A 19,454-nucleotide genomic window follows, 5' to 3' on the forward strand; every position below is an offset into this window, starting at 1 on the left:
GAAAAAAAAAATTTTAAGTAAAGAAATCAACTCTGGTTCTTTGAAACATGTGCAAGGTATCATACCAGATCAACCCTTTTTGTCTGGAGTGAGGAAGAGGTATGCTGAGACTGAAGAGATAATGTTGTGTCAGGCTTTTATAGCAGAAGGAAATCCCTCTTCTAGGGAGCATACATCATGTTTGTCTGCCCATCAAGGCATGGTCTAAAATGGCTTCTGGGGATAGCCTGGGGAGCATGTTCCCATAATGAGATACCTCATATTTTCGTGACCTGGCATTAATTACTTAACCTAAAGTTCTATCAGCAGGACATGGTCCACCAGTTGAGTGCTTGATCTGGCATGTATAGCATGACTAGCTGGAATGGAGCCATCATCCATAGATGAACGATAAAAAAGAGGTCTTTAATGCTGTGAGGTTATTAATTCAGGTTTGTAGGATTTGCTTAGGCAGCACAGCGATATGTCAAGTACAAGACCAACAGCTTTTAGACAGAGAAGAAAAGAAAAACTGGTAATCCTAATCACTAAGCACATCAGTCAAATTCAAACTACGAAAAAGCCCAACAGTAATGGTATTCTTAAGGTTACTGTCAATATAGAAGGACAGCCTTGAGTTTTGTGTGTCAAAACTGGAAGCTTGGGCAAAGTTTGACTTAAATTTGCACAACAAAACCTGAGAGACATTACATAAACTTAATGTTCATGATAATGTTATTTCAGTAATATCTCATTTAATGGGTTCAGAATTTCCTAGTTACTTTGTAGGAAGTCTATTGAAAATTAATATTTAATTAGGTAGAAATTACAGACAAAGTAGAAACAAAGCTGTGAGCCAGTTATTAGAGTTCACTTAGTTGTGAGAGCTGCTCCATTTAAACCTTAAAAGGTATTACTGGAAACTTTTTCTTCATATGTGAAATGTTGAGTTGTGTGCTGGCCCGTAGACACATATGCATGCACTACAGCATGTTCAGCTGACCACCTGAGAACCCATGACAAGACTCTCTGTCTTGTCATTAGTTCATATTAACTAATTAACTGCAAGTGAATTACTGAAATATTTTCTTAGTTTATTTTATTTGATTAGCTTTATTAATCTTTTTTTTTTTTTTTTTTCTAATCTTGTGTAGGTCTATTTGGAGCTTATTTTCAACTGCCTTTTTCATTTGTTTAATTATTACCATTGGATATTGTGTTGTGTAATTTAAGATATCTTTTAATGACATATGCAACTATATGGCTTTGTGAGATGGTCAAGCCTGTATGCACACATCTATGCCGTTGATGATGACCACACAAATGCAGTTTTCAGACCCAGTGCACATTTTCATGAGCCTGATGAAGTGCTGGGCAAAACAGGGTGCTCTTGTCAGTGTTAATTAAAAATCCTTGATTATATTGAGGGCTCTTTACCACAAACACCTGTAATTAGTTTTTCCTGATTGTGTGCTGATTTTGTGGTTGCGGTCTTTATTATTTCAATAAAAGTCAACTTGTCTCCTTCTGTCACGAGTATCTCCAAAATTGTTTCTATAATTGAAAATTTTGGGTGGTGGGAGTCATGACACATTAAGGTTATTACTGAATTACTAAAAAAAACTAAGAATTAGAGAATAAATTGTCAATAAAAGGTACTTGTGGTATGGAAAGACCCTCCACTATGCACAGATCAAGTATGTGCTGAATCTAAAGAGGGTGCCTCAATTTTTTTTTAGCAATTTAGCAAACTTAGAAACATAAAATCTCCCAATTTAGTTTGACTATATTGTTGCTGTGTGCTGCACATCTCCTTCCAGCAGCAGATGTTTCCGGGTAAATGACAGTTAAATGCTGCCACCATGTGGTCTTACAATATTTCCAAGTCAGTGGATGTTCCACTGCCTGTGCCTGTATTCACCACAACATGACTCCAACACAACCCCACACAAATGACACATGAAGCAAACTACAGTTTTCATGCACTTATTTAATATATCAGGTTTTCATATTCACAACAAATACATTAAGCTCTTTCTCCTTATGATACAGCCATAAATATTTTTACACTCAACTGATTTTCTCAGAAGTCTCCCTATCAAAATGTATTTTAATCTTTGTCTCTTTATTTTGAACGTTTTATAATTTGTTACATTTGTAGTCTCCATGCCTTCTAGCAAACTGACAGTATTTCCTTTGTACAACTATTTACAGGTGAAAAACAAAACAAATCTCCATAAAATTTTTCATGATAGTTCTCAGTTGAAAGGAATTGCTAGGTTTAAGGTGCAGGCAAGAAGGAGAGGGAGGGAATGTTCGAGAAGAAAAAGGAAAATGAGAGAAAGGAACAAGAAAGTTTTGGATGTAGCGGAGGGATAAGGAATGTATAGTGAGGTTAGAGGTGAGTGGTGGAGAGATCCTTAGTGATGGAGCTCAGTCATTGCTCCTGTAGAGTCTATGAAGGTCTGATAGATATACATCTGTGATAATATTCTCCAAGAAAATAAAGATCTCTAAGGAAAATAAATACAGCGCTATGAAAGACATTACTGTTTATTCATGTTCCATCATGTGTGCAATAAGCAGTCTGAGAATGTGTGACAGCAGATCTCAGTACAGCAGACAACTGTCACTGCTTGCTGAAGGATGATATTGATGCCTATGGAAGAGGACTAAGGATGTGCTATGTCTAGTGAGGTTGTCCATTCTTGACCTGGGAAACAGTAGATAAAACATTATTATTTTCTTTGCTATAAACTAGCCATGACCTCTAGGACTGTGGGTCTGTGTGGGCTTAAAAGCTGACCTTGACATTTCATTCTTCACCTTCACCAAATCAGCAGTTACCCCAGTCAAAAGCTCTAGAACTAGTAATTAGATTACCCTTGAGTTTGGATTGTTTCATCACCTGCTTTTTCCAAGGTCAAGCATGAATAGTCATGTTCAACATTTGAGACAATATGAACAAGAAATCTGTGGAATGCTCAGCAACATCGAAAGTTTGAACATCCACACTATCAGTGTTCTGAACAAGCATATAAGCAGGCAAGCATGTAATCACTGGTCCCTGGTGGTCCAGTGGTTTAAAATGGGTCGTAAAGGCAAAGAATAAAGTAAAAACTCACTTTATTCTCAGAATAAAGTTGCTAATCTCCGAGCTATGTGAACAAAGTCTGACTGTAGGTATAAATCTAACCTTGTGTCAGAGGTCTCAAAAACAAAAAGGATGAAATTAAGAATTTATTCTGAATTCCATACATCTAGTCAGAATTTGGGTTTGTTTGTAGAATAAAAGTATTAAGCTCAGAATTGAATTTTAATCTCAGAACCCTTTTCTTACCACTGGACATCATCCTCTTCTGTAGGTACCTTTATTATTGGGCTAGTATTTTGTACATATGTGAGGCATCTTCACAACCTTCAAAACTTTAGAATTTCAAAACATCAAGAAGGTGACGGTAGTTATGGCTCTAGTGACTGGTCTTACCAAACAAGCTCAAATCTCTTCTCAAAAATGTCAGCTCTGGTTTGTTCAGATATTTTGTGAAGCTGTGGACATCAGGTGGGTTACATGACTGGGCAATATGCAATATTTAATAAAAGGCCTACAGTGTCTCTTATTAATCAGTCTAACCCTAACCTGCATATTATGTGGGAGTCAAGTACAGGTAATAGGGCAGATGATAGTGGAGTAGTACAAACCAAACTCTGTGGTGCCCCCTCCCTTGTATCTACAGGTGAAACCACATGTAGTTGTAGGTGATGCCAGCTGTTTCTGTGAGAGTGCATTCAAAAATCCAACACACACCATTTTGTGCTCAACAAGTGAATCCACAGCATTTTAAACACACGGCGGCACATATTCCAAGAAAACATCAGAGCCAACACTGGCAAACTTTACTGTGGAAACAATGACAATTTTGATAACAGGACAATTCTTTAAAGTGGTAGTAATCAATTAATTTTGGGGAGCTTTTTTTAATAAACAATATAAACTCACTCTAGTTTGGGTTTGGTCTCCACCAACTGTACTCAACAGTAACAGTTTAGAATCTGGAAGTAATACTATTGTTCAGCTTTCTTCTTCCTACACATACGTTTGAGTATGTCCGAGGGTTTGCTTCCACCCTGTCTGATCATCGAACTGCTTGTGCTTCTTTCAATTCTACCAAAGGCCAGATGAACAGTACATTTTATGAACTCTGCTGGTACACAAGAAACAGCCCATTGTGTCTACTCTCTGAATATTAATTAGGAACAGATCACTTCAGATCAAGTATTTTTTCCCCATGTGAGAATGGTATTTAGAGCTTCCAAAATATAGTGACAGCCCTGCTCCCAGATCTCAGCGAACCGATAACAACGACAGGAATATTGACCAAAACTATGAAAACAACACCCAAGTTGTAATAAAAAGTTTGTGCCACCATGCAACAAATGAAGGCCAAATGAAGTTCACCTGTATCTACAGAATGACATCACTGTTGCCACAGACCAAGGACATGACGTACCTTGCTTTCACCAGCAGATATAAGGCTTCACACAGAATTGGGTTTGGTTACTCTTCAAAGATTAATCACACACTGTTTTTGTCTGCAGCCTTAACCTGGATAATGTGAAGTTAACAAAATTCATCTATGTACATCTAGTCCAGATATACTTTAGATCTAGTTTTGGGAGCTGTCTGAAGGTGTATCTTTTAAGTTTTGATGGAGTTTGGGTAAGAAATTAGCCCTGACCCAGGGCTATAGACTGTCTCTAGACATTATAGGCGATTATTCAAAATTTAGAAAATATTCATAAAATTTGTCACTGGGAGAAAATAAAAATATCAACTGACCATTTTTGAGGTGGGGTTAAAAAAAAAAGACAGGTCGGGCAGGAATTCTTTCTCACTCATGACTGACTTGGAGGAGTAAATCTTTACGCAAATCATGTTTGTCACTTTGCAACTAGATGACACAGGTTTCTCCCACTCTGTAAGTTGCTACAATATTTCCTGAGTTTATATGTTCAATATGCTTTTTGTTACACATTTTATGAGCTATGCACAGTGACTGAAATGTCCAAATTACAGCAAGCTGTGATCCAGTATCACGAATAGTCTGGCTGTCCTGGGTCAGGGCTAGCAGTGCAACCTGCTACCAGTATGGTATGCTAAGCTAGGCAAAACATGTTGCAGCCCTTTCTCTGTCCTGGACGCACAAAGATGGGACTGATGGGCTAGATGACTAATAAGTGTATTTCCTAACATAGACTGTTAGATAAACAGTAGGCAACAAATTTCAGAATAACACTGCTGTGGGTAGGGGTTGCTGGGGGGTTAGTTAACATTGAAAAGACGCGCATGATCCTTGACAAATGTAAAGAACCAGACTGTCAGTGTTTGGAAGGACGCTTCAACTGTGTGTTCTACCTCCACAACATCCAACTCTGAGGCCAGCAGTCTCATTCGCTCAGCTCTCATCACTGTGGGTGTGGTGACACCTGGCTGCTGAGGGGTTCATCAAAGACAGCCCTTAGATGATAACTGAGCCTTCTCAGCAAAATATTCACAGTTCAGCCCCTGCAGATGACTCATACATTGGAAACTGAATTTTGGGTCATCAGCTCTGTATGTCACAATTTATTCTTCATCTCTACAAAGTGCAAGTACACAAGTCACAAAGACTAAAATGACTAAGCATCAAAAGAAAGACTGATAGCTTCAAATAAAGCGGTTCTGAAAATAAATCCATAAAACAAAACAAGAAAATCACATAAATAAGTAAATATCTGCAGGCCTGCCTGTACAGAAAAAGGCATACATTGACGATAAAATAAAAATAACCTGTAATAACACCTACAACCCCGTAACACACACTGGAATGAAAAAAGTTCAGGTGCATGTGTATAGAGAAAGTAAAAGGTGTGATTGAAAGAACATTTTCAAGACTAACAGAACGCAGAACCAGGGGGTCACTGGTCCTTTCAGCAGGTAACGCTGCAGCCCATTAGTCAGCAGCTGCAACAAGTAAGGTCCTATTTTATGCCAAGTGCAATATGAAAGCCACATAATCAAAAAATAAATAAATAAATAAAAATAAAAACAACACAACATGCACTTGGAAAAGCTTTGTTGCAAAGATGCTGTGTAACTACTTAGAAGCTTTGAGCCACAAGTACTGTACACACTCCTTAGCTCAGTGTAAATGCTGGGCAGCAGCTTGGCTTAAACCAGGCTCTTTAAACAGAATTAGAAACCTCTCTTGTGTAGCTTACACCTCCAAACAATCTGTATTTTTTCCCTCCCTAACAATGGTTCCTGTGGTTGGCAGGACATGTCAGGCTCCGGACTTTTCTACAAGAAACCAACAGACACAACTGCTTCTGCTGCTTTCACAAAGACATCAAATCCTTTGAAAAGGCCAAGCATCTCAGGAGCAAAATCTTTCCAACACCTATGAAGCACACTAATTAACACACATCTCAGTTGTTGGCTTAGACCAGGCCTTTTAAGTAGAATAAAAAAAAAAAATCCATTTTAAAAAACCCCATCTCATGTAGATTCCTTCACCTAACATATTTTTCCTCGCAAAGAACAGCACCTCTTGTTGGTGGAGCAGTGCAGGCTCTGGACCTTTCTACAGGAAATCTACAGAAGGAACCGCTTCTGCTTTTATGTGAAGGTTCAGACATGTTTTGAAATGGTCAAGCAAAATCTTTCAGTAGATTAATACCTGTTGCCACTTGATCACAGGTATCAAAATTGTTGGGGGCTAACAAGAAAGCAAGAACAGTATTTTGCAGAATTTGGTCAGCATTATGCCCAAAAAGACCAAAACAAAACAAAACAAAACAAAACAAAACAAAACAAAACAAAACAAAACAAAACAAAACAAAACAAAACAAAACAAGAAGCAAAGGCCTGTGCTACAAATGAGAAAAATGACAAAAAAGCTCAGCATTCCTTGCAAGTACTAGCGAAAATCTAAAACTTGAGAAATAAATGAAAAAATAGATCTGTCTTTCAAGTCATCTTCCTTCGGGGTTAAACTCTGCTGGGTGACCTCCAGCTTATCTCGGGAATGGACTAACGCTTGACATTCCATCTCAACTGAAGGATGGGAGGCCTCTCCACCCTCCACTGGCCCCATTCTGCAGTCACTCAAAGTGCAGTCCAACAGGCTGGCTGACAAACCAGCCTCCCTCCTCACCCGAATAAGAAATGAAAGGATGAGCCATGGCCAAAGACGTTTCACCTCTCTGACTCTCCTTTCTTTTACCTTCATCTGTTCCCTCCAGTAGGCAAGTTGATCTGTGAAGCTTGTTGTCTCCCCCTAAAATTCTTTTGGTATGGATATCTTTGAGTCTTCATTTTTTCCTTTTGTGTCACTGAAGTTTCTTTATTTTGTTATTTTTTTAAATTCTTCCCTTATTCAGTTTTGTCTGTCACTGTGGCTGTTTGCCTGCTGTACAGCTTTTGTTGGATGGACTCCAATGAGGCTGCCTTCTTCAGATTGACAGATGAAGAAAAAAGCACATTCTTTGAGACTATTTGTTTTTCAGGAATGAATGAATCCACTGCATGGACACGAGACTTTTAATAAGTGACGAGGGATGGACTGGTGGGATCTGCAGCACTTACTTGAATGCCGAAAACTCCCCTGAAAAGTAATAAAAGTACAGCAAAAATTAACAGTATAAATAGTAATAAGCACTCTTGCAGCAACATCATGCCAATTATCAGGTTAAAATTAAACCATTGTTGAGAGTGCACATTTTTTTAGCTGATTGGTTGGGATGCTCGAGAGGAGACAAAGATTTGAGTACAAATGTCTTCAGATACAGGTCCCCACGTCTGCATTTATGAAATGACATCAATGACAAAATCCTGTGTGAGTTCATATTAAATGCCTTAATAATAATAATGACGACACTCTCATATAAAACACCACCACTATCCATTTCAAAAAGCTAATATTTATTGCTGAGCTACTGCATTTGATCCCATTACAAAGGGCTTGAAGTATCTGTACATGGAATCTGCTGACATAATTCCCCGCGTTCAATTGATTTACTAATGAGGTGGTCAAATAATGTATTCACCAATATATTTCATCCTTGTTTCTTAAGGGATTTATACAGCGCAGTAATGTTCGGGCGTGTTTACTCCTATCCTTGTGTTTTGGTGTTTTAGAATTTTTGAGTAAAGACATGTGTGATGAGGCAACTATTGTTAAGACAGATTTTCATGCATGTGTGTATGAGCTCACCATAGCCACCGGCCTGGATGGGGGTTTTGGGTGAGGCGCAGGCATACAAGCTGAAGTCCTCCGTCTGAAAGCCTGCTCGGTTTAACGAAGGCTCTGAGGCGCTGCGGTGGATTTTGGGTAATGAGCGAGCCAGCAGCTCGATGGATGCCAAGATCTGACAGAATACACAGTACAGCCACAGGATCACCATTCAGAATATTTTTGGCCAAACAAAACCATTAGCAATGTTGTGTACTAACAATGTTAAGTATGTTGTCATTTAGGGGTGGGTAAAAATATCGAAAAATCGATGCATTGTAATTATACGCCCCCTAATTCAATATCGATTAAGCAAACCCTCTGAATCGATTCACCTCCTGGCCAGTGGGGGCGCTGTGCGCAACATCGTGTGATTCGCGTTTTAAGGACGGAGGCTGCACGCGACCAAACAACAACAATATGGCGACGAAGGCAAGCAAATCTTTAAGATCCGACGTTTGGACTCATTTTGGATTCTCGTGTATATCCGGAACACAAGAAATAGACAAAAGTAGGGTGGTGTGTAAGTTGTGCCAGGCAGAATTAACGTACAACAGTAACACAACAAACTTAACCCGACACCATACGGATGCCATACGGATGCTCTGCAACAACCCGCGGCTAAACCTGTGGATTCAAAACAGACGCAACTCGACAAAGCCTTTGTCTGCAAACTACCGCCAAGCTCTGTCCGCGCACAGAAGATAAGAGTCGGTGGCTGTACATGTTCACACTTAGTATGTGACCAGAAATGAAGGGACATGGTTCAGATGTTATTGTTCAAAAAAATGTTGTTGAGGTATATCACAATTTCCAAGATGTAAGACAGTTTACATATGCACTTTACTTTTGATACAGAACTGTCATGTTTTGTTTTGCTTTTTTTTATTTTTGTTCTATGCACAAGTAAGCGATTATGGTGCTGCTAATGTTTTACTTTCAGATGTTGTGAGGTATATCACTATGTCCAAAAGGAAAGACATTTTATTTAAGTTTACATGCACTTTACTTTTTCATTTTGATACAGAACTGTAATATTTTTTACTTTTGTACTACATATGCACAAGTGAGCTATTATGGTGCTGCTAATGTTTTATTTTCAGATGTTTTATTTCCCAAAGATGTGAAGTAACATACCACGTGTTATAGGCATGAAAATAAACATTTGAAAATTGCCAACAGGTACTCTTAATTATTTGTGTATTTCTACTTCTTACTGAATCAATATTGAAGAATTTAAATCAATATCGAATCAAATCCAAATCGAATCGAATCGAAACCTTAAGAATCGAAATCCAAATCAAATCGTGAGGTTCTTAACAATACCCAGCCCTATTGTCATTGTTAAATTGAAGTTATAACATGTGACGGAGGCGCAGCAGGTAGTGCGCCTGCCTCACAGCAAGAAGGTCGCAGGTTTGATTCCCGGGTCGGGCCTTTCTGTGTGAAGTTTGCATGTTCTTCCCGTGCATGCGTGGGTTCTCTCCGGGCACTCCGGCTTCCTCCCACAGACCAAAAACATGCTCATTAGGTTGATTGGTGACTCTAAATTGCCCCTAGGTGTGAGTGTGAGTGTGAATGGTGTGTGTATGTGCCCTGCGATCGGCTGGTGACCGGTCCAGGGTGTACCCCATCTCTCGCCCGTTGACAGCCGAGATAGGCTCCGGCCCCCCTGCGACCCCAAAAGGGATAAGCAGCATAGAAAATGGATGGATGGATGGATAACATGTGATTTAAAATTCACAGAGAAATCCAACTTTTTAAAGATCACACCTGTCTTCTGGGCCTACATCACATTCTGATAATAATTGAGTGACTAAAACACCAGTGTTGCTACTACTGTATCCTGTAAACACTCAAATAAAAGAGTATTCATGTTATCAATAAAAACAAGTAAAGGTCAGTTGCTAATACAGGGCCGAGGGGAGTGGAATCACCTGTATCATGATGGCATGCATGATAGATTCAGAACTATTCACTTATTACCTATAAGCTTCTACCCTGCAGATTTTTCAATCAGGGTTAGCTACCACTAATGAAAGACCTCTGGTTGATGTTTCACATAAAAAGCCTGGCAGGGCATGGAGGGATTATGCCCTTTGATCTGCTGGTGTGCTTTTATTGTGAAATATCTGTGGAGGAAGTGTGTTTCATGGACATTAGCTTAACGCTCATTGAAAGAATGGCAAAGTGGGAGTGACTGGAATTAATTAATAAGCAAAAGCAATATTTGTATTAAGAAGAAAAGATGAGAGCAGACGAGTGGTGAATATGAAATAATAATAATAATAATAATAATAAATTTTATTTGTAATGCACCTTCTCAATCTCACAATCTCAAGGTGGAGTAAAATTCAGCAAGTTAAAAAAAAAAAAAAAAAAAAGAAAACTTATATAAAACAACAATTAGTAAAAAGCTTTTTAAAAAAGATATGTTTTAAATTTTTGCTTAAAAACATCTGTAGACTGTGGGGCCCTCAGATGGTCAGGGAGGGCGTTCCACAGCCTCGTGCTATAGAGGAAAATGCCCGGTCACCCATGCTGCGGAGTTTGGTTCTGGGGGCTTGGAAAGTCTTAGCTGTTGCTGATCGGAGGGTGCGTGAGGAGGTTTGGGGCCTGAGGAGTTCCTGTAGGTGAAGGGGGGCGTGACCGTAGATGCACTGGTGGGTGCGGAGAGAGACCTTGTATTCATTTCTTAGTGGGACAGGGAGCCAGTGAAGAGATTTCAGGATGGGGGGTGATGTGATCGTACTTGCGCACCCTCATCAGGATCCTGGCAGTGCTGTTCTGGATGTTTTGCAGTCTTTGGATGCTCTTGCCAGAGATTCCAATGAGGAGTGCATTACAGTAGTCCAGCCTGGAGGAGATAAAGGCATGGATGAGCTTCTCTGCATCTGCCAGGGTGAGTGTTGGACGGAGTTTGCCGATGTTCTTGGGGTGGTAGAATGAAGTCTTACAAAGGTGTTTGATGTGGGTGTCAAATGTGAGGTGGGGGTCCATTTTTACACCTAAGTTGGTGACAGATGTGGAGAGGGAGATGTTTTGGCCAGAGAAGTTGATACTGGTGATGGAGGAAGAGCAGAGCTGATGTGGTGTGCCTCTATCGCCCTCCAGGCAGGTTGTCAATGTGTGCGTTGGCAGGGGAGCAGAAGTCGTGAGGGTTGTTCTCAGGTTAAGTTGTGTGTCATCAGCATAGCAATGGAATGATAAGCCATGTTTGTTAATGACTTTGCCAAGGGGGAGCATGTAGATGGAGAAAAGAGTGGGGCCCAGCACAGAGCCCTGAGAAGTCAACGGAGTCAGCAACAGAGAGGAGGTCAGTGGGGCCATAGGAGAGAAGTTGAAGATCCAGGGCCAGGGCATCAGGGTTGAAGTTTTTCAGATTTCTGAAGTGGATCTGTCGCTTTGGTTTCGTGTGGTGGGTAGGAAAAGGCAGCCCCATTGACACTACCTTGTGATCTGAAACACTGAGATCGTAGACCTGAAGGTTGCTGATGGGGGCGGAGTTAGAGATGACCAGATTGAGTGTGTGTCCCCTAGAATGTGTGGGGACATCAACATGTTGTTGTAGGTTGAGGGAGTCATTCAGCTGAAGGAAATCAGTAGCGTGATGGCAAGAGGGGGTGTCGACATGAATATTTATATCTCCAAAGATAATGATACTGGCAGAGGTAGTACAGGGTGTTGTGAGGAGATCAGACATTTCCGGGATGAAAGCAGAGTTGGGTTTTGGGGGCCTGTAGATAAGGAGAACAGTCATGGGAAAGGGGGGCTTACATTTAAATGCAAGACACTCACAGGAAGATGTTGCGGGCAGCGAGATGGGGGACAGCTCCAGGCTGCCTCCAAGTAACTGTAGTCCCGGGGACATGCTTCATTTAGGGCAGAGTAAACCTCTGGCTGGTGCCAGGTTTCCGTCAGACACATGAGGTCAAGTCCTTTCTCTCTGATATGTTCTTCTCACCAATGACTGTGAGGTGAATCTCTGTACAGGTTGCAAAGTATTCCAAAGTCCACTCCATGAAGTGTGTCCAGCCAGGAGTACAGGGATGTCGCGGTGTTTCCCATGCTGGACAGCAGAGATCTTGCGATATTTCCAGTGTTGATGGTTGCTGGGGTGACGGTACACTGATGACGCGTCAGACGTGCGATGGATGACCAGAGAAATGGGATGTTTGTAGCACAGCGGCTTGTCTGGTTATGGTAGAGGAATTTTCGACTGGAGCCTCTATGAATGTAACAAGGGCGGTGAAGAAGTCCAAGTTCTTTAATGATGGGGATGTTAAGTCCAGGAGTGGTTGCGGGATTTAGTTGGCGGACTTGCGAGCTGGAGTAGCTGAACACCATATTGACCAAGGAGGGATGCTAGCCAGATAACTTCAGCACCAAGTACTGGAACGGTGGTGGAAGGGAGAGAAGTTGTCCATCAAGGCGATATGAGGGTTTGGATCCAAAGAGCCTTTTTCCAGGTGAAACAAGGTTAACAGCTGGAAGTAGTCTGTAGCAGGTAGGGTGACTAGCTATTAAGCTAACCCAACGGTAGAGAAAAAGTGGGTGAGACGCAGGATACGAAATCCAGAAAAACTAGTGCACAGGGCTCGTAAAAGTAGCACAAGCGCAAAATATCACAATAGTGCAACATTAGCACAGGGAACTAGAAGAGCAATCAAGCTATATAAATGCAATTTAAAGATCGCGGGTGGAGAAGCGGCGAACAAACAACGGCAGCATCCTCTACCACCCCTCTCCCTCTGCGTTGTTGATATAACTCTGTTGTTATACTGATGGAATAAGTCCTGTGTAAATGGACTACACCGAATGTCTGTACTAAAAGCAACATTCGTTTACTCACATATGATAAAACATATCTATAACAACAGAGATGATCAGAAATAAAGGCCTGTCTCAAATACAAGCCTATTTTAAATTTTACATCTGGATATATTTGCAATGAGGTAAAAAAGACAATTTCAATAGTCATTCAGCTGGTGCTTTCTGTCTTCAATGTATAAATAATGTGCATCCATTGTCTCCCACTGAAAATTAAAGCATTAGCATTTATTTATCTCACCTGAGGAAAGAGGGGTCGCTCCTCTCTCTTCTTCTTCAGGCAGTCGGCCATCAGTCTCTTCATGGCCTTTGGACAGTTGCTGCGGACCTTGCTGAGGTCAGGAGACAGGTAACCTCGACCCACCATAAAAATGATCTACGGGAAAAGTTGTGTCATAATATTTGGCCACAGGGATAAACAGGCTGTTAACTGTTAATTTAACAGTTAGGCTGTTAATTTCGTAGAGCTGCAGCTTCCTACAGAGCTAAAATGTTAATGTCTGGGAAATTCGACTTGACTCTGCCACTAATACACTGTTTACTGTGTTAATTTTTGTTATTATAAAGTGAAAAACTATTATAAATTGATTAATTATATTGCATCAAAACAGATGTAGTTAAGATTAATTAAGAACATTGATGCATGGATAAATGCAATTAAAGGTCATATAATTTTCCTATTAATAATAGTTTCAATATGATGAAGTAACAATTTTATTTTCGAATGGAATCAGAAAAGGCTTTAAAATTGTTGTCTTTTGTTGTTACATTTGCGTAATACTTTTCCGTAATACTTTGATTTGAGTTCTTAAAGGAAATGTGTGCCTCTCACAACAGCCAAATCTATCAATGATGACAGTAGAGCTAAAAGATAAAATTAAGTATAACCAATTAGCAAACATTTTGACAATTGATTAATCATGAAAGTCATTTATTCAGCAAAAATACAAAAATTTTATCTTGTCCACAGTTATGAGGATTTGCTGCTTTTCTCTGTATTACATTGTTAGATATCATTTCATTGTATTTATACTGAATCTCTTTTTTGTTTTGCAGTGTGGGTCATTACCTTTGCCTCAAGGAAATGTTTCACTATGTTTTTACAATTGATGTAAAATCAGACAACCAAATGGGGGATTAGTTCATCAAAATTCAAGAAAATACTAATATTATTATACTACTAATAAGTAAGATTCCAAAAGAGTGGCATCTTCATTCATGCAGGTGACACCATCAATTTAACTTTCTTGTGTAAGTTCTCTGCAATAAAGAACATGTAGTTCTTTATATTTACCATTACAATAAAGAGATGTGGAAACACTAAAATCAAATGAACAGGAAAAGAGGTATTTAAGATAAATGTAATTACAATAACCTGGGAGGAATTGAAGGCAAATACGCCCATGCTGTATACTAGATTTAAAGGCATGCAGATAGCCAGTAGCCTACAGCTCTACAGTCATCCTGAATTATGCCTTCAACTTAAATTTTTAGCCGTATAGAGAGATTTGCTTAGACTATCTGCACTTGTTTAGCTTGTGTAGCCTGTTTAATAATCTAAAGATCACAAGCCATATTGCATCACACACCAATTATATTCATGAGTATTCAAACGATTGAAATGGAAAAAAAAGACTACATGAAAGACCCAGATGGTAGATTAACAAGTGCTTATAATCAAAAAATATATCTTCACTCAAACTGTTTCTTAGGAAATGCTTAAAACTGAATAACGTGCATAAAATTAATTTATACTTTAGTCACAGACTCAGAAAACCGTACATATAAAAGACAGGTCCCCCTGCTTCCAGTCTAAGATAGACTAACAACACCCTGAACAGCTCACTCATGACAAACATGAATAAGTCCACTTCCCAAAAATATTGAATTATCCCCTTTAAGATTACGATTTAAATTACAGGATGTTTGATCTGTTTTGACAATGCATGATGTATCCACTCAAAATACATATTCAAAAAAAATCTTACTGGGTGGGAGAAAATTATTCCTATATTTGGGGATCACTGGTGCATGTCGGTGTCTATGTTGCAACACATATGCAAATGGAATGGCTTGACCCACAGGGGAAGGGTTCCTATATTTGTGCTCACTGTAGTTATTTTGGTTTAGACATCACACTATACCATTAACCCGGTGTGAAGGGGTTTTGGAACATGTCTAATCAGGGACCTACTGAGCTGTGTTGTGACGACTATGGAAAAATAATAAACACTGTAGAGAAGTATTAGAGTAAGATATGTTTTAGTTTATTAAAACATCTAAGTCAGGTCAGGTGTGACTTACTGAGTCCTCTTACCTGGTCTCTGTTGTTGATGTTTGAATAGGGCAGTGCTCCTGACATGAGCTCGTACAACACAATGCCGAAGGCGTAGACGTCTGACTGGAAGCTGTAGGGATTCTTGTCCTGCAGCCGGATCACCTCTGGTGCCTGAGAAAGAACAGGCCATACTATCAAAGACAACTACACACTTGTAACTCACACCTCATTTATATCTTTTTTGTAAATACTTCTGTTTGTTTCTCTTTTTACATTTGGCAACAAAATAAATGTATAACTGGCAAAATGAAAACTGAGTGAAGGGTCACTGGTAGGAGATAAACACTGACCATCCATAGTATAGAGCCAGAGAGTTGTTCAAACTGGTGTGAGCCACTCCAGCGGGACTTGACAGTAGCCAGACCAAAGTCACCAATCTTCACCGTCAGATCCTCGTGGAGGAAAATATCTGGGAAGAAATGAGGTCAAGGAAACACTCTCTTCTACATCTAAACTCTTACGCATTTAAGAGTTCTGCATTCTTGGGATGGCAGTTACATTTTCATTCCTGCTTGTCTGATAGCAATATAAATCTCAACATCACCAACACATTCAATTTCATATGAACAGGAGAAAAATTAATGGATTGAAACGTTTCAAAAAGGATACTGTTGCTCTTCAAATCTCTGTGAATGATTGATTTGGCATGTAGGTAACTGAGGAGGAAAACAGAAAAGTTAGAATACCGACGGATGGCACACACAGTGAAATCTGATGGCTTTTGTATTTGTAGGGGAACTCACTCCATGCCCTGAGCAGTCTGCCGGGCAATGTCGATCAGCTTTATCATCTCAAACTTGGTCTCAATGATGTGAAGGTGGTGGTACAGACTGGAGCCTTCACACCACTGGGTCACAATAGCCAGCTGAGGCTTGGTGGTGTAGCCCATGAACAGCAGGATGTTCACATGACGCGTTTTCCTGGTACAAACACAGACCGGTTGATGAAACTACGGAACTGCAGCAGTTTTGTATATCCTTGTTAAGGAGGATACTTAAGTAATATGATGTGAATTTGTAGACCATTATAAAAAGGTGCAAAGTACATACGTATATATCCCTAATTAAAGAGCAGGTGGCAGGCATTACCTGAGGACTCCCACTTCATTCTTGAAGGCCTGAAGCTGTTGTGGTGTGGGAGCAGTGACGTTCAACATTTTCACTGCCACATCACCTGGGAGGAGCACACATCAGTCAGAAAAGTATGCTTAAGATTGAATACATTTATTGCTCAAAACTAGGATTAACTAGGTTAAATTGTAAAACTGCTTCTTAATTTCACTTTGTATCTCTTGTTTCTGGACATTTTACACAAATGTGCGACCTTTAATGAATAAAACACAAGCAAACAAACAAACACAATGACAAAGGTGCATTCACTGAATACTGGTACAGGTGGGAGCTGTGGCACAGGCTCTGACCCCTGTTAATCTATACATCACCAAACTGGCTGGAGTTCTGAGTTTTGCCTACAGACACAGATTACTGACTGAATGTCAAGACAAGCCCACCTTGACATCACTGGTTAGTCAAATCTGACATTTTCAGTATTGCCATATCAAATTGATATTGGAAATCAGTAAATCAATTTAATAAAATTTAAAAAGTGTCTATTAAGCAAATATCAACACATCTAAACTGTCAGACAAAGAAGTTTTGTTAAGTACATGAATGTAAGAGGACTCCACTTTTGAATTTCTGGGAAAAAACTACTGTACTATATTTAAAACAATATGGTAAGTAGTGACAAAATATTCCTTTAGTTATAATATTTCAGATTTCAGTCCTGTTTGCTTTGGCCACACAGATGGCTACAGGTGGCACAGCAAAAAAGTTTTATCAAGACACATCCCAAGCAAACATATTGACAGGCTAGTTGGAAGTACAGCACGCTGTGAGCTCAGAGGATTCGTCGTGTTTGTGTGTTTCAAAGGATAAGGCTTTTATACTCCAATCCACCTGTCAGTTTGTCTCTCAATACCCTGTCCGTGGCTCTCAGCACCAAGCTGTCTGGTTGATAAATCGAAGATGTAAATCTAAAAACAGCTCACAAACTCACTTCTAAACAAAGCTCAGCGATTTCCTAAAATATGTGGTCATTGCAGTTTTTAGCAAACATCACTCAAACATGAGGAAATAGTGCACTATTTCCAGCCACGGATTAACCCACATTTGGCGCTGAGTATTTCTGGCAGCAGGACGATGCATGTGGGATTGAGTCAAAATAAACTACAGTGTGTGTGTCTGCGCACGCACGCACGTGTGTGTGTGTGTGTGTGTGTGTGTGTGTGTGTGTGTGTGTGTGTGTGTGTGTGCGTGCGCACACGGTCATGGTAAAGAAGGAACATGTCATCCAGTGCAACAGTGTAGCTCACTGATGTGTTTCAATAAAAAACAAAACACCACAAGAAATTCAGTGGCTTATTTATATGACTGTTGACACACACAGAATGCAAACACTTTCCTTTCTGGCTGCCAGTGGTGTGAAAACAGAGTACAGTCTTGATCTTACCATGCCATTTTCCTTTGAAGACAGTTCCAAAGGATCCAGAACCTATCCTCTGACCTAGAGTGATCTGACCCTCTGGGATTTCCCAGTCATCACTGGAGTCCCTTCTCCCCAGGGTTTTCTGTTCCACAGGACACTTAGTCAGCACAAGGACACAATGAACTTCAGAACAATACCAATATCTGTGACAACCTCTTACCATTTTATTGCGGTCTTCAGATGAGGACGACGACTTGCGCTCTCTCTGTTGGCATGGCGACTTCTGTGGAACCTTGACATTGGTCAGAGAGCCAGGTAAAGAGGCAGGAGGTGTGGCTGACAGCCCTGTGGTGGAGCCTGAGGGGGGAATCAGGGATGAACAGAAGGGAAAGAATAAAAGAAGAGCGGTGAGGTGGAGAGGAAACACCAGTTAAAAAAAAAGAAGGTGAGAGAAAGCAGAAGAGTAAAGGAAGAGAAGTTTGGGTGAGGACAAGGATTGAGGCTTCTGTATCAGTGTTGTGTGTGTGTGTGTTTGGTCACATGCAGAGAAGTGAGGGGGTGTTTGATTGGATGGCAGTTAAAGGTTTAATAAGCTAGACTTCCCATCACTCTTCATTTTCAACTACTTATGTCAGGATCACTAAGGATTTCATATTGTTGTTAAAAAAGGGAGCCCAATTTTAAACTGCTGCCTCTTCAATTGAATTCTCCAACAACGTCAAACTGTTTGCAATGAGACAGAAAAAAAAAAAACTTCAGATGGGAGAATTCTTTGCTGAAATAACTTGACCATTTTTAACATGGTTTGATTTTTTTTTTTATTATTTTGATATTTGACACAACAGTCTCCATGAAACTGTTGTGAAAATACAGGTAGATTCAAATGCACATATTACTGCTATGCTGACAATACGCAAAATTACTTGTCTGTCTGAATAGTCCAATGGAGTGCTCTACTGCCCTGAAATAGATTACTTGTTTCTGCAGCTAAACTCAGACAAGACAGACGGGTTAGTTTTTGGCCCTGACCACTGAGCCAACAAATTACAACCATTTATTGGTTCACTGGAAACCAATATAAAATCAGCCAGAAATAGGTACTGAACCTATTAATTTCTTTTACTTCCACCTAAGAAATACTACCAAATTTAAATCAAATTCAGTTTTTTCCTGACTTAGAAAAGCTTATTCAACCCTTTGTTTATGCCTTAGTGGCTTGGCTTCCACGAGTGCAGAATGCTGCTGCTCATATCTTAACTAAGATCAATTGTAGGTCCCATGTCAAGTCTTGCCTCCTATCATTGTCTGCCAGTTAAATTTAGGATTGACTTTAAGATTAATTTAATAATTTTTAAGATTTAAGATGGCCTGGCTCACAGTTAAATTACAGAACTATCCCTGTGAGTCCCTGTGCTCCAAGTCGTAACCTAACAATCTCTAACCTACCCTTGATGGTAGTTCCAGGGTTTTGTGAGTGCTTGACTATTGAATATATATATATATATATATATACACACACACACACACACACACACACACACACACAC

The 19,454-nt window shown here is 39.9% G+C and overlaps 1 protein-coding gene across 4 annotated transcripts in view; it reads right to left on the bottom strand.

Annotated features, from left to right (window-relative positions):
• Positions 1-1,949: 1,949 nt before the first annotated feature.
• Positions 1,950-19,454, bottom strand: part of braf (B-Raf proto-oncogene, serine/threonine kinase) — a 47,215-nt gene continuing 29,710 nt past the window's right edge. For all 4 annotated transcript variants that reach the window (XM_070991730.1, XM_070991732.1, XM_070991731.1 and 1 more), the window contains 10 exons: positions 18,128-18,264; positions 17,932-18,049; positions 16,509-16,593; positions 16,164-16,340; positions 16,030-16,076; positions 15,711-15,829; positions 15,400-15,531; positions 13,324-13,458; positions 8,235-8,388; positions 1,950-7,625 (listed from right to left, as the gene is read on the bottom strand). In XM_070991730.1, coding sequence (XP_070847831.1) covers positions 7,603-7,625; positions 8,235-8,388; positions 13,324-13,458; positions 15,400-15,531; positions 15,711-15,829; positions 16,030-16,076; positions 16,164-16,340; positions 16,509-16,593; positions 17,932-18,049; positions 18,128-18,264 — 1,127 coding nt within the window. In that variant the 3' untranslated portion in view covers positions 1,950-7,602. The remainder of the gene's footprint in view (positions 7,626-8,234; positions 8,389-13,323; positions 13,459-15,399; positions 15,532-15,710; positions 15,830-16,029; positions 16,077-16,163; positions 16,341-16,508; positions 16,594-17,931; positions 18,050-18,127; positions 18,265-19,454) is intronic.

Source organism: Chaetodon trifascialis, chromosome 22 (assembly GCF_039877785.1).
Source record: "Chaetodon trifascialis isolate fChaTrf1 chromosome 22, fChaTrf1.hap1, whole genome shotgun sequence".
Classification (NCBI taxonomy): domain Eukaryota; kingdom Metazoa; phylum Chordata; class Actinopteri; order Chaetodontiformes; family Chaetodontidae; genus Chaetodon; species Chaetodon trifascialis.